The following is a 13,172-nucleotide window of genomic DNA, read 5'->3' as shown; positions in this document are numbered from 1 at the left end:
AAGTTGAAACATTTTAAGAACTGTTAATAGAACGTAACAGTTACGGTAGGTGGGGAACACGACCTTTTCCTTATCTATTCTCATCAGAACCAGACGGCAATCGTTGAAAAGCCACGGGTCCCTTAAATCACTTGGGTTTATTCCCAACAAAAACGAAATTCGGAACCCATGTCTGGTGCTAAATATCGTGAACCTTATTAGCTTCCGTTACAGAGCAGTGGTTTTTAATTTCCTCCCTTGTTTACACCTCATGGAACGAAATTCACATAGCTGATGAGTAGTATAATGGGAATTAGTGGCTTTCGTAGATTTGCACTAATCTTGACCTGATAGAATTTTGACAATCTTGCAGAGAGAAACGCTTGCAGTTGTTCATTCACTTTCTGACCTTCACCATTTGGTGCCTTGGCATAAAATGTTTCCTACATATTCATCTGAGTGACATGGCAGTAGTTAGGTTGAAACTTTACCTGATTCAGAGGCCGAGATGGCTCAAGTGATGAGAGCGCGAATTTACTGACCAGAATGTCCGTGGTTCGAAACCGACCTCTGCCTCTCGACTTCCCCTGTTCAGGCTTGGGCAACCGCGGAGTATCCCAGCTCTCGTGCTTCCTTCGGGTGACATAGCAGCTACGTATTGGGAAGGTGTTACAGCTGAACGAATTTACATTTACTTGAGTCAAATTATTGGCTGATACTTTGATCATCAATGACTTGAAGGATAACATGCACTGGAAATGGCCTATCCTCTACCTTCATCGAGAACACTTACTTTCTCTGCAGTAAGCGACAATCTGTTTTACTTAAGAGATCTACAGTTTGCGTCCGATACGAAATGAAAGCAACTCCATCTCTGCAGGGCATCTAATGCAAGTAGTGATTTCGATCCTCTTTCATGCAACGGTACCTTCCAACTGGCAGTTGGATTACATTTTATTTACACAACACTGAGACCTTTAAAGGTCTGGGCCATTGGAGCACGCTGGTGAACTTTTCAATGCCTTTAGAGTGGTTACCCTAATCTGACGGTAAAACAAGGACTGTGTTTGTCTAGGCGCGCCATTCCATTCGATCGATGGAAGAGATTTACATAAAGATGGTTCAATCAACATCTTGATGAGACTTGGACAATTTAACTGCAAAAATTGGCAACAGCCGCCTGATCAACACCAAAAGGAGATGTCAGAGCTATTATGTACTTACGCACATTGCTAACACGCTCTGTACTCAATGGATGCACACGCCTCAGGTTCAGAACTGTTATTAGTTGCACTTTGTCGAAACTAGATGACGTCAACCTATGACTCAGTAAGGGCAACAAGTTTTATGTTTTCGTGTCTGTAAGAAACCATTTAAGTCGTACAGTATGACTTCATAATAAACGGCCTCTTGAGTATTGTGAGAAAATCAGTGGGCCCCGAGGAGCCAGTACATCCTTCATCCGGGTTTTACCTTCCAAACTAAGAGGTCTGCAGAACCCAGCGTTTATAGAACTCATGCGAGTGTTGCTATTCTTAAAAAATATCGAGATTCAGTGGTTTTCTACCACCGTGAAAAGGCTATTTAGTGGGATCCAGAATGCACGTCAAATCTGAATGTAACCAACAACCGTTTTAATTATGGTGCCACCTAAACTAGAAAGTTACGTTTTCAAGGTGAGAATATCAGTCAGCAACGACTGGCTCGACGGCTGCTACCTCGTTCGCCCTCCAAAGGATTTGATATCTCAGCGGCATTGATTGCTGATTACTGGTATGCTCATCCTACACGTCATTGCTATTTCTGAAACACCGCAATGCGTCTCACACCTCGGTAACGGATTACCGTTTTTTCGTCGTGACTGCAGTTAGATTCGGATTCACGCATGTCACTGCTATGCAGGAAAAGGTTAGCCTGACAGGCACCTATCTAAGGTGATTCATGATTGGTCGATTTGTTACGTACGTACCATATAACATGTGTGAAATTTGTTGCAAGATTTGGATTTCTTAAAATGGCATCAGTTAATACAGTAAGAAAGTAGAACTGTCCCAAAGTTGAGTTTTCTCAAGCTAACTGTAAAAAATATCGAGCGACTTTGATCCTGCTACTCGAGTGGAAAGTCCGTATTGAGACCCTGTGGAACACATAGCGGAGATTTCCTGACGAACGACACTTGAAACCCCGACAGATGTTGAACCTTTTGGTTTCTGCCGAACCGCTCAGTGTAACAAAGGCTTGTTTCTGAGCCCGCTTGATAGGAAGCAGTGATCCATGGTGCTCATGGTAAGCGTGCTCCAAAGTAAATTGATGGTTTAATTAGGTCCTAACGCACATTTTGCCGAATTTCACCCCGTTATACTTCTGATCATGATTGTGCGCGGTCGGAAACTTGTCTGTGTGAAGCACTGTATCCGAATAACCTTTAGAGTAAGGGTGCAGTTAATGAGTACCAACCTAATCATGTGTCTGGACAGGGCACAAACTCGCTAGTTCGTCTTTTTGATAAAAACCAGTGCGCTGTCATCAAATCTCTACCGATGATTAGGTAATACGGACATTTTCAAGGGACTGGTTGGTGAGAACAATTTCGCTGTTCGTAGACTGTTGAACTCGTGCACGTCCTGAAGGCTGAAAATCAATTGTTTGTTGCCGCCTTGGGAATTCTTAGTTGTTTTTGAAGGCGAAAATTTGGCCTAAAATCCTGTTGCATGTCCGCAAGAACATACTTTGATTGCACGGAGGATGTGGTTCGATTGGTACACTAAAATTTGACACATATAAATACTGAACTCTGCTGAAAAAATCGTAATTTTGACTACCTTTGGTTCGGTGGTCCGATCGTGGTCTAAAAGCGCTCGGTCATCTATGCATCCACGTGTCCTAATTCACTAAGGGGATTCTTGGCTGTGCTTTACTTGGGCAGTGAGCAGTATGCATGACATCTCAGCAGAGCCACATGTGTAAGCTATTCAAATTCAGAAAAAAACAGTTACCGACCACCTGTACCTGCGTGTAACATAGATGGATAACAAAAGTACAGACTCCATTCCTATAGCTGAAACAAAAAATCTTAAAAGTATTGCAACTTATAGAACAGGATGATCACGCATTTATTAGTGCCCAGCTCAGCTCAGCGAACAAACCAACGACCATATTTATATTTGCTAAGCAAGGTATTCTCTTAGTGTTATTTACATCTCATTGAAAACTACTTCGAATGTAAGCTAATTTTCTTGCATGAGGCACGTGGCTATGAAGTGGCCGTGGGTGTTAGTTTGTATAACACTTACTTGAAGCTTTCTACACTATTACTGAAGTGTCAGTCCTTAGAATGTGAAAAGCCAGCAGCTTTTGCCAACCGTCCAGAAAGCATACTACTTACAACGTGAAAGTTAGACCAGTCGCTCTAGAGCTTCGTTATCCGTTCTACAACCATTCTCTTTGTAACTGGGAAATCATTCATTCCATAGAGATTTCTTAAGGTGATTCTTTCCTCGTGTTTTAAGTCACTTTCGTGTGGTGTCGCACAATCATATTAGGTATTGCGCTATCAGTCAGAGCAAAAGTATCTTTAATAATCTATTTAGAGCATGTAGGAATCAGATTAAAGTTGGTTACAAAAGGCTCTGACGTTGGAAGTGGATCTCCTCACTGACCGTGACACGGTGTTTGCCATCTCCGGATATTTCGCTTAGCTCATTGAAACGGCAGAAAGAGCGCAGGCACCATATTGCACCCCTAGTCATTGTCGACACCATAGTGGACGAGTTCTGATATTCACTCCTTTGGAATATACATATTCATTTGAGAGCCAAACCATATTGTCTTTGTTTGTGACCTCACACGTCTGTTCAACATTCCGTCTTTGTTCACACAGGTTGTTTCTTGCTAGAATCGTCCATTCCTTCTGACCTGCAGCAAATTTAGCCTTTGCATTCAGAAATAGAGCACCATAGTGGTCATCGCTTCGGGGGTCAGGTAAATTGTAATGGAAACAAACAAACCAGTGATTCAGCTGGGTTCCAGGTGAGTCCCTCGATAAGCCAAATTAGTTTGCAAATGTGTGTAGTTCACGATATTCGCATTTGTTTTCACTACCTAACGGACATCGGCTTCCATGATGTGAACAACACATCTGAAGGACTGATAATGCAATGGTCCTAATGAGTATACTCATTTCTGATTAATATAATTTTTTAGCTACCAACTAATAACCAAAATATGTTACATTCGGTGATTTCCCATAAGCATGAAATTGTTCGTCGATTTTCCACTCTTTAGTGTATCTTGTCCTCAATAGCATGTAGAAATTCAGATGTTGACTTGCAAAAGCTTCTTGTAAACGACAAGTTCGATGAATAGTACGCTCGGTAGTTATTTTGCTTGCCGACTCTTAGCAAATTTTAATTGTGTTCCAATGGGACAGCAACAAAGTTTTGGCAGCTTGGCTTCAGGGTCTTGTCACGCCGATTCAACAAAGCACCAATTTCTACAGCTAATCCATCTGCCGGCGACTTGAATTACGCTGCTTCCAAAACTCAATTTTGCTCTATTTATGGTAACATTCATATCGTTGATTCACCCATCTGGAGCATCACAAATCCACGGCACATTTATGGCTAAAATCATGCTGAATGAATGTCACCTGATCAAATAACTAGTCATTTGCGGCCACTTTACAAACACTTCAAGATGTTCTCTCCTCACTCACTATTGGATGGCGTTATAATAACGTCTTAAGTAACATCTCACTTTTCTTTGTTTCCTTTTTGTTCGTTTCAGTATCTTTGCGTGACACTATCAATCGACCTGCAATGTCCAGCCAGTTTTCAAAGTTCGTTCTCCGGCTGTTAGTGCACGTAGACCAATGTTACGGTATCCTCGGGCACTGCGGGTGTATCCGTTATTTATATTTATCCCCCACGGGATGTACTGTGTCCTTGTTTTCATTCCCGTAACCTGTTAAGAAAGTTTATCACATTATTCTCTTGTCACTGAATCATGTATTTGGCACAGGTAATTCTGAAAGGTTATTTCGATGGAATTCATGCTGGCCAATGATCTAATTATCTTGTTTCGAATTCCGTCTTCTTGACACCCTGCAATCCAGCTTTCAAGTTGCTAGCCACGGCATGCTTGCGCCTTGTAATTCTCCAACAGCAACTATAAAAACACATCATTCCATATCAGAAACACTTCTTAATTTGTTTGTATTTTATTACCTCCCAAGTAGTTCAATGTTAATCAACCTCACGATATACCACCCCGTACCGAAAGCTCACTGCTTAATGAATGCAGGAAACGTTCTTCCGTTTGTATGCAGTTTTATGTAATATTATGCGATTTTATGAGCTAAAAGGTCAGTTCAGTTTGCCGAAAATGTCATCTGATTTGATTTGACCCCGAGGATTTTCCTAACATTCATCTGCTTAAGATTCTTGTTTCATTTGAATGGTAATGAAGCTAGCAGTTGGCATACATTGGTCAATCAAGTCGAGATTGTAGTGGATAAAACTCCGTGCATAACTTCGTCAGTCTGTCGGGTGAAAAAGTGATCCTTTATTTTTTCCACCGTAAAAGTGAATTTAAGGGAGGGTCAAATTACACTAGAGTGAACGCTTCATATACTTATCTCCAGAAAGGATGCGCTGACGACATTTCTTTCGTAGGAAATATGTTTTCCAATCTGGTATGAGTGCATTACCTAAAATCACCAAACAAATTTCCCCATGATTATCCGCACATTGTGCGCCGCAAAGTTGAGTACGTTCAGCGGTATGAGTGATATCAAAGACTGTCAAAAGTCCTTTGTTGAATGAGTTTGTTGTCATTTGGGTTGCTATTGGAGAGGTTTTGGCTTGTTTACCACCCACTGTGAGATATCTACACTAACATATGGTGGTCGTAATTAATAGTAGAGGCAATTACTTGTCAGTAATATGGTTGCAATAGTTTCTGAGTTAAAAGAGGTCATCGCATATAGTCAGTTTTTCACAGATAATGCACTGCAACGACGGATTCACCGGTTACCATTACTTAACTGTACGCCAATGATCCTCATGGTTGACTCAGGTTTGATGGCACTTTGGTGATACCGATAAGACGGAGTGGCTCAAACACCTGCCAGACAAAAAGTATCATTGATTAGCCTGAAATTCTATTTATGCTACTGCGTCAGTTTTAATGTGAATATAAACTAAACGTGTAAGATATATGCTGAAAAGATCTAGGACTGCTGACGTTTAAACAATATCCGTTTCCCCATTTTAGTGTTTTAGACTGGATTTTAACCTCTTATTCAACCAGGACCAAATTCTTGCTTGGATTTACACAAGAAGTTCACATAGATGTACTACTGACTTGTATTCAAGGATTTTCCCTAAGCTGTGTTTTTAGGCAGGTCTTTAGGTTCTGGTATGAAAGTCATCTCTTTGAAAAGGTACCAGCCACAGGTCTATCATGATTACACTGCTAACTTTACAGTGTCATAGCATTGCACATCAACTCTTTTTGAACGGACTCACCTGGAGTTAAGTGTCGGTGTTTGAAGAAGCCGCTAAATTTTATATACGTCGCTCTGTTTGAAAAGCCCTCCTCTTTGGAACTGGCTACTCTGTTGAGTCCAAACCAAAGTTGGAAAGCAGTGAAATCGAGTTTCCTTTTTGTTAGGGTTCATTAGAGCGGATAACTTTGGATGTATTTAATTCTTTAAAATTCAATCCTTAAATGTCTTGTATGCTACGGTTGAATGGCGGCAATTTTGCTGCTAAGGTGGTCGATATTATCGGCAGTCTTGATATATCATCGATCGCGTCAGCGAAAAGACAGTGAATTTGTCGTGAACGCCAGTGGGCTTGCCAGCTTGTTGTTACTTAGCTGTCTAAAATGTCAATCAGAGAGTGGTTACTTTGAATAATAAACATAGACTTTAGTACGAATCCTTGCATGTTTTTCTTCTTGTTAGAAGAAACAGACCATCAGACAGAGGGCTTCCTCGCAAGCGTGGTTGATTCAGTGGAGACAAAAGAAAGTTTATACGTTGAAAGGTACAATGGTATATTTTTAGTATCTTGGACAGTCTCTGGTGAACGGAGCACGGGTTGAAGTTGCTTCCACATTACTCCTGACGGACCGATCGTTTTCAAGCCTCGCGGTAGGTTTTAGCCAGCTTTAGCAAACCCTGAGAGCTGTATAGTAGAACAATAAGACAAATATATCACTTGCGCTTCTGTGAGGTAAGTCTCTTTGCTGATAGAATCGCCTTCTAGCCCATCAGGATTTTTGTCGTATTTCGTTATGCCGAGTGTTTCCAACGCATGACAGTAACGATCAAATGAGATCACATTTTTCTCACACGGATCTAACATATTGAAAATCGATTCTGCATTCTCCCGCGTGAACAATGAAGGGGGCTCCTGAGTGCAATTTTGTGCGTCCCGAAGCTGTTTCAACTGTTCCCATAAAAACTGCTTCGGATTATCTGGGCAGAAAGAAGAAACGTAAATTTTTCATTTGTTTCTTTATTAGTCTTTTAACGGAAGATATTTTTGGTTTACGTAAGCAACAATAAAAGTTGAGTTTTCCTAAAGCAAACACGTCTAGCACTGATTGGGGGCAATGAAGCTGAGCTTATACCAACTCTCACATATGTATTATTAGGATTTTTCAAAAACAGCTAAAATAAGACAAATGCATTGATCAGGCTTTCGCATGTGTAACGATTCTAGTCTGATGTTGAGGTTCACGCTATTCCAAAAAGATACAGCTGTTGAGTGTATGGAGCCTGGAATGAAAGTGTGAACGCGGGAAACCGCTTGATTCTATAAAAGGTGAAAAGAAAAATCTCTGAGATACTCAAGAAAACAGTCAATATATAGAGAAAGGATGCAGAATAGTCCTTCTTTGAAAAGCATACCTGAGATGCACTTCCGACACGCAAATCTTCCTGACCCTAAACAAGTGTCTTGTCATTACTGGCGAATATGAGACAAAACATACATCGCTCGCCACGTCAGTGCTGTTGGATCTGGATGTGTGAATAAGTAATTTTGTGTGCAAGCTGTCAACTGTTCTGTGTTTTTGTCCTTACACTGTATTTACCACGTGATGTCTGATAAGTATAGTTACTTCGGCTCACTTATTTTTAGTGTGACATACGCAAAAGATTATCTCATCATTTACCTGAAACTCCTAAAGGTTCCACTCCCATGTCTTGTAAAACTTGGGGAGAAACAAGACTGGCTAGAAAATTGGCTATCAGGAAGGACAGTCGAACCACTATGATCTCCCACTGGAGCGGTGCTCAGTGCATTTGATCCAATAGCAGTAGGTAAACAGATCACACTATCCAGTAAGTCATATTTGTACCATAGGAATTATGCACGTCGTAGTGCTCGCAAGAAGTGTCTCCCCGGTTGTGCTCGAGGCATCCGTCCATATCTTTATCAACGAGCCCTGTCGTCTAGGTCACTCAGCGTAATCCTTTTTTCAACTATGTGGAAGGTACCCAAAATTATTCGCTTTACCATCGTACATTAGCTACTTAACTTTAAAAAGTAGTGAAAACGTTTGAAGTTTCAATTTAGGACGGAAGTTTCTTCAACTATACTCAAATTCTACCGTTTCAACAGGACTACCGGCTAAATGAGTGCTCGTCAGAATCCGAATCAGATTCGAATACATAGAACGGTAAAACTGAAGGGACATCATCTATTGGCCATGCTTGCTTAATGTGCGCCTGCTAAAATCACCAACTGAACAGGGCTAATTTACCCGCTGTCATGTTAATGCTGTTTAAATAACTGGAGTTCCGTTGAATGCTTTTAAAGCTAAATACTATCCAAAAAGATTTTGTGGATTTCAAGAAAAATCTCCCACTCTTTAGTTGCGCTTATTCAGGTTACAGTTTGATGGCAACACGTCGTCTCCCTGTGAAGTGTAGAAATATAGTTTTCCTCGTGTGTAGCTAAGACTTATCGGGTAAGCTCAAATGTCTCGTCTTTATAGTCAAATACCAATGGGGCATTCTATTTCCTTATACGATCAACTTTAGTCCTACCTGAATACACCATGATGTTTGTCGAGCTGTTGCAAGCTACCATTAAGGCTCGGTTTTAAAGACATGCCCGTAATGCAAGAAGGTCTGCGGTTCCAGTCCGAACTTTTCCTCTTGACAGCTCCTGTCAAGACTTGATCAACCAGGCAGTGTCGAAGCCCCCGTGCCTCCTTCGGGTGACAAGACAGATAGGCACCAAAATGACGTAAAAGCTGAGTGGTTAATAATTTGCCATTAGAATATATGAGTGAGTAAAACTGTAGCAGAAGATACCGGTGTACCCTTGGTAATTGTTCATTGTATGCAAAAAACTAAACTAAACTAGACAAACAGTGTGCTGAGTTTATCACATGCATCACGGGTTTTTTCCGTCGTAGCACAGAGTAAAGGTTGCCATACCCGTAGTAGGTTTAATATACCGGATTGGTTACAAAAGAATCATTCTAAGAGCTTACTTAAGTGGGCCGCAGAAGTAAAGGCGAGTATCCAAGATCCTCCATTTAAGTGGTCACCGACTTTATACGAATGAGTCTGTTATCCTTCAGTACCACAGATTTGACGTTCTTGACAACAGTTCAGTGTCCTGGTTATACTAAAAGAACATACTCAGGTACATCGGCAACAGTGTCTAGGCATAAGGAATTTTTTCAACAAAATTACACGCAGCATTTCAGGTACACCACATCTTATGGCGCCCAGTTTGAGTAGAAGCAGTTGGTACAGAGCATTTTGTAGGCAGTTATTTCGTACCAGGGTTGTACTGTTTCTTTTTGTTGTTCCTAACATGCCCGTGGATTTTTGTTAAGTATTCCGTAAAAGAGTTGGCGCGTGCTTGCTAATCTGTAAGTATGGAATCTTAGGGGCCGGAAACATTTTCAAATGTCACTGCCGAGCTGTGAAGGCTTGTATTTCCTTAAACGCAGTTTTCAAGGATTTTGTCAAGAGCTTTTGATAGTTTTGTCTGGCTCTCTACAAAGTATGCCTACAATAGTTTTCAGCGGTATCTTCCCAGGAGATTGACTCATTTGTTGTCAAGGCAAGCCTTTACTATTAGTCCTGTATATCTCAAAAGTTCTGCTGACATCTGTAGAGATATCATCATCATCATCATCATCATCATCATCATCATCATCATCATCATCATCATCAGCAGCAGCAGCAGCAGCAGCAGAAGCAGCAGCAGCATTATCTTCGTCATCGTTTTCATCGACAGCATTACATCAGTGTTCAAAGTCGGTGCTCTTCTGACATACAGCCATGATTAATTTGTGAGCCTTGCTGTGAAGAAAGCACAAAACTGAGCGGATTAGGGACCAAGGGTTAGCTCACTACAATTGTTCCAAGGTTCTTACACATCCAGATTCCCATTTAGGCAACCCAGATTGAAAATGACAACTGAAACGCCATTAACACCGATTAACAGCTAAGTCTTGCAGGATCTCCAACCAGGCGCAATAGGGATCACGCGATCCTCGTCCAGAAAACCTAGTAGCACCATCAGTGTACAGGTGAAGGTTTGGTCAACTTTCTACTTTCTGCACTCTAAGTTGGGCAAAAAGCAACAATATATTCGGCAAAAGGTAGTTTGGCATACACAGCGCATAATCCAGCTGACACAGCTTCTGGCGTTAAATACATGCTTTAATGAATGTTTCCGTTGCACGGTTGAGAACTTGCTTCCTAACTGCTTTATTTCGGATTTTCTAACATCAGTTCACACAACTATGGCCCTGAGGCAACGATTGTTGGACACCAGAGGACGCCGTAGTTACGCTGACCAAATTTCACCGCCATACAACAATACAGCCCTCACTATAGCTCTATAAACACGTCCAATGTGATCCATGGATATACCGATTTGACGCCACAGATGTCTCAAATTGAAAAACGTGACCCTGGCCTTGGAGATTCGTGTGTTGACTTCATCTGTCATACTACGATCAGAAAGACTACAATTTCCAAGATACGTTAAACGCTCCGGAACTTTGAACGCCTCTCCCTGCAGCTTGCGCACTTCTTGCAGTACGGATTCTTGATGAACATATCTAGTAAAGTTTTAATTAGAACGCATTAAATGTCTTCAGTTCCCCGGATTGTAACCGGCCCACCTAAGTCTAACATAATTCGACCTCTTCACAACAAATGCTCATGCGCAGGACTAGGTCAGTGATTCAAAGAGAAACTACCGATATTTTTCGATGCTCTACGGGGATTTTACAGGGCCAGTTGTCACGGCACCGTTGAGAAAGTTAGGTAACTGTAGCACGCTGATTACCAGATCAGGCTGCAGGACTTGCAAAACATCATACAGTGCGCAACTGGCCCTATGAAGGGTGAGCAAACCAGCAATGGTGGAGGGCGCTGCTTTTTTGAATTGGAGTGTACATCATCCAGGAACTACTTTTCATACTGCAACATTTGGATAGCGCCTATTATAGAGTACCAGCATATTGCCGGAGTAGTTATTTACGAGTAGTTTGAGGAATGAAACATAAAGCATTCAAATTGAATTTTATTTTGACGTTGACAACATTTGCCAACCATCACTAGCCCTTCAAGATTTCAGACGACGTCCAAATCGACGCGATTTCTCAACGTATCGGCCTCGTAAGGATGACATTGCCGTCATTTTCTAACGTCGACGCCGACGATGGCATCTATGACAGTTTCTAAAAAGGGGTAGATTTGTCACGGTGGCAGTATCATCAAAATTTTTCAACAGGATGTTCTCCCCACATCAAGTTCACAGCCTAGTGTAACAGAATACTCCGGTAGCGGAAAAGCGTATCTTTCCAAGCAATTTTTTGACATTTCTCAAGGAATGTGAACGCAAATTATTATTAAATAAACTACATTATTGCGTGGGCATCCACCTAATTGACGTACAGTGACCCTGCAATAGTTCTGTGTGGTCTGCATGGTGGTACTGTCTGAAATTGTACAGTGATTCGTGGTCTTCACTAAGCTAATAAACACTGCCAAAGTTAGTAGTGCAGTGTCATATTATTGGCAGATTCATGTTCAAATGGACAAAAGAAGAGGAATCAGAGGTTTAAAAAGACCCTATTTGAGCTAAAATCTTATCATACCTTAGTTAGTTGCTGAGTTTGAAAAGGTGCCAGATTAATCTTGCACATTTTAAAATTACAATCAGTCACTTAAGTGATAGTGGACAACGCCCCTGTACACGTCAACTAACCTGGTCTGTGATATATCAAAAGGGAAGTCAAATTTTGGAATAACTCAGGGATCTTGTGCTCTCTTAAGTACGATTCAACTTCATGTCTTCTGGGACAGTCTTCATAATTCATCTTGTGAGTGCTATGACGACAGCGTTCTATGTTGTCCGTTTAAACAACGACAGTTCACGCAGAAATTTCGTTGTACTTATTCACAAGCTGATTCTTGTAGCATCAAAAAGTCGTGCTCACTGTGAAGCCCCGTTCCTCTAATTCCCTGAAGAACAAGTGGGAACATACAACGTCCTCCATTATTTTAGGTACATCCGCAAAGTTACCATCTTGCCCAGTTAGTACAGGACGGCCAGTATCTCAAGGCCATATGGGTCCCATGTTAGGATTGTATAAAAGCAAGGACGAAGCTACGAACAATCATTTCTTGATTGTTCTGCGTGAGGTCAGGGTTTCTACGAGGTCATGCTTAACTCGACTGGTAAAGTATCAACTACGGTAAGACCGGCGCTTGTTACTCGGAAGTCAAGTACGTCTTACAGCGGGTTGCTATCAAGGAAGCAGGTTTTGTAGGTTCAAAGAGTGTATTCTTGGATAAACGTAACATAGCCAGGCAGATGCGCAAATACTTTTATGGGCGTGAGAGTGGTTCCTTTCAGGAATAGGAGTCCAAACTGCGAGAATTCCAACGTGGAACGAGCACAAGTTATGCTCACAGACAGTTCATCGACAATAGACAGAAGCACTTTTGACGACTCTGTAGTTCGCTTGGATTCGGTCACAATGGGATTGTTTTCCGAATAAATGGCTTCATATTTTCGACAACGCATGCGTTACGGAAACCAAGGCGTCCAGGCTTTGCGTCGAAGATGAGCTTGCGTAGGCGAGAAGGGGGAGGCGTGATTCGCCGGTTTTGTGTACACCTTTGGAGTGATCCAGATAAG

The 13,172-nt window shown here is 41.5% G+C and overlaps 2 protein-coding genes across 2 annotated transcripts; one reads left to right on the top strand and one right to left on the bottom strand.

Moving 5' to 3' along the window:
- Positions 1-470: 470 nt before the first annotated feature.
- Positions 471-12,354, bottom strand: T265_14469 (hypothetical protein; the record flags this gene model as incomplete). The annotated part of the gene is made up of 3 exons (XM_009173799.1): positions 471-713; positions 7,203-7,462; positions 12,237-12,354. Coding segments are annotated over 3 exons (615 nt in total), but the record flags the coding sequence as incomplete, so codon positions are not given.
- Positions 1,640-3,890, top strand: T265_14468 (hypothetical protein; the record flags this gene model as incomplete). The annotated part of the gene is made up of 3 exons (XM_009173798.1): positions 1,640-1,769; positions 1,847-1,887; positions 3,678-3,890. Coding segments are annotated over 3 exons (384 nt in total), but the record flags the coding sequence as incomplete, so codon positions are not given.
- Positions 12,355-13,172: the final 818 nt, after the last annotated feature.

This window comes from Opisthorchis viverrini (assembly GCF_000715545.1).
Source record: "Opisthorchis viverrini unplaced genomic scaffold opera_v5_199, whole genome shotgun sequence".
In the NCBI taxonomy this organism is placed as follows: Eukaryota; Metazoa; Platyhelminthes; class Trematoda; order Opisthorchiida; family Opisthorchiidae; genus Opisthorchis; species Opisthorchis viverrini.
This window is presented reverse-complemented; position numbering and strand designations above follow the sequence as displayed.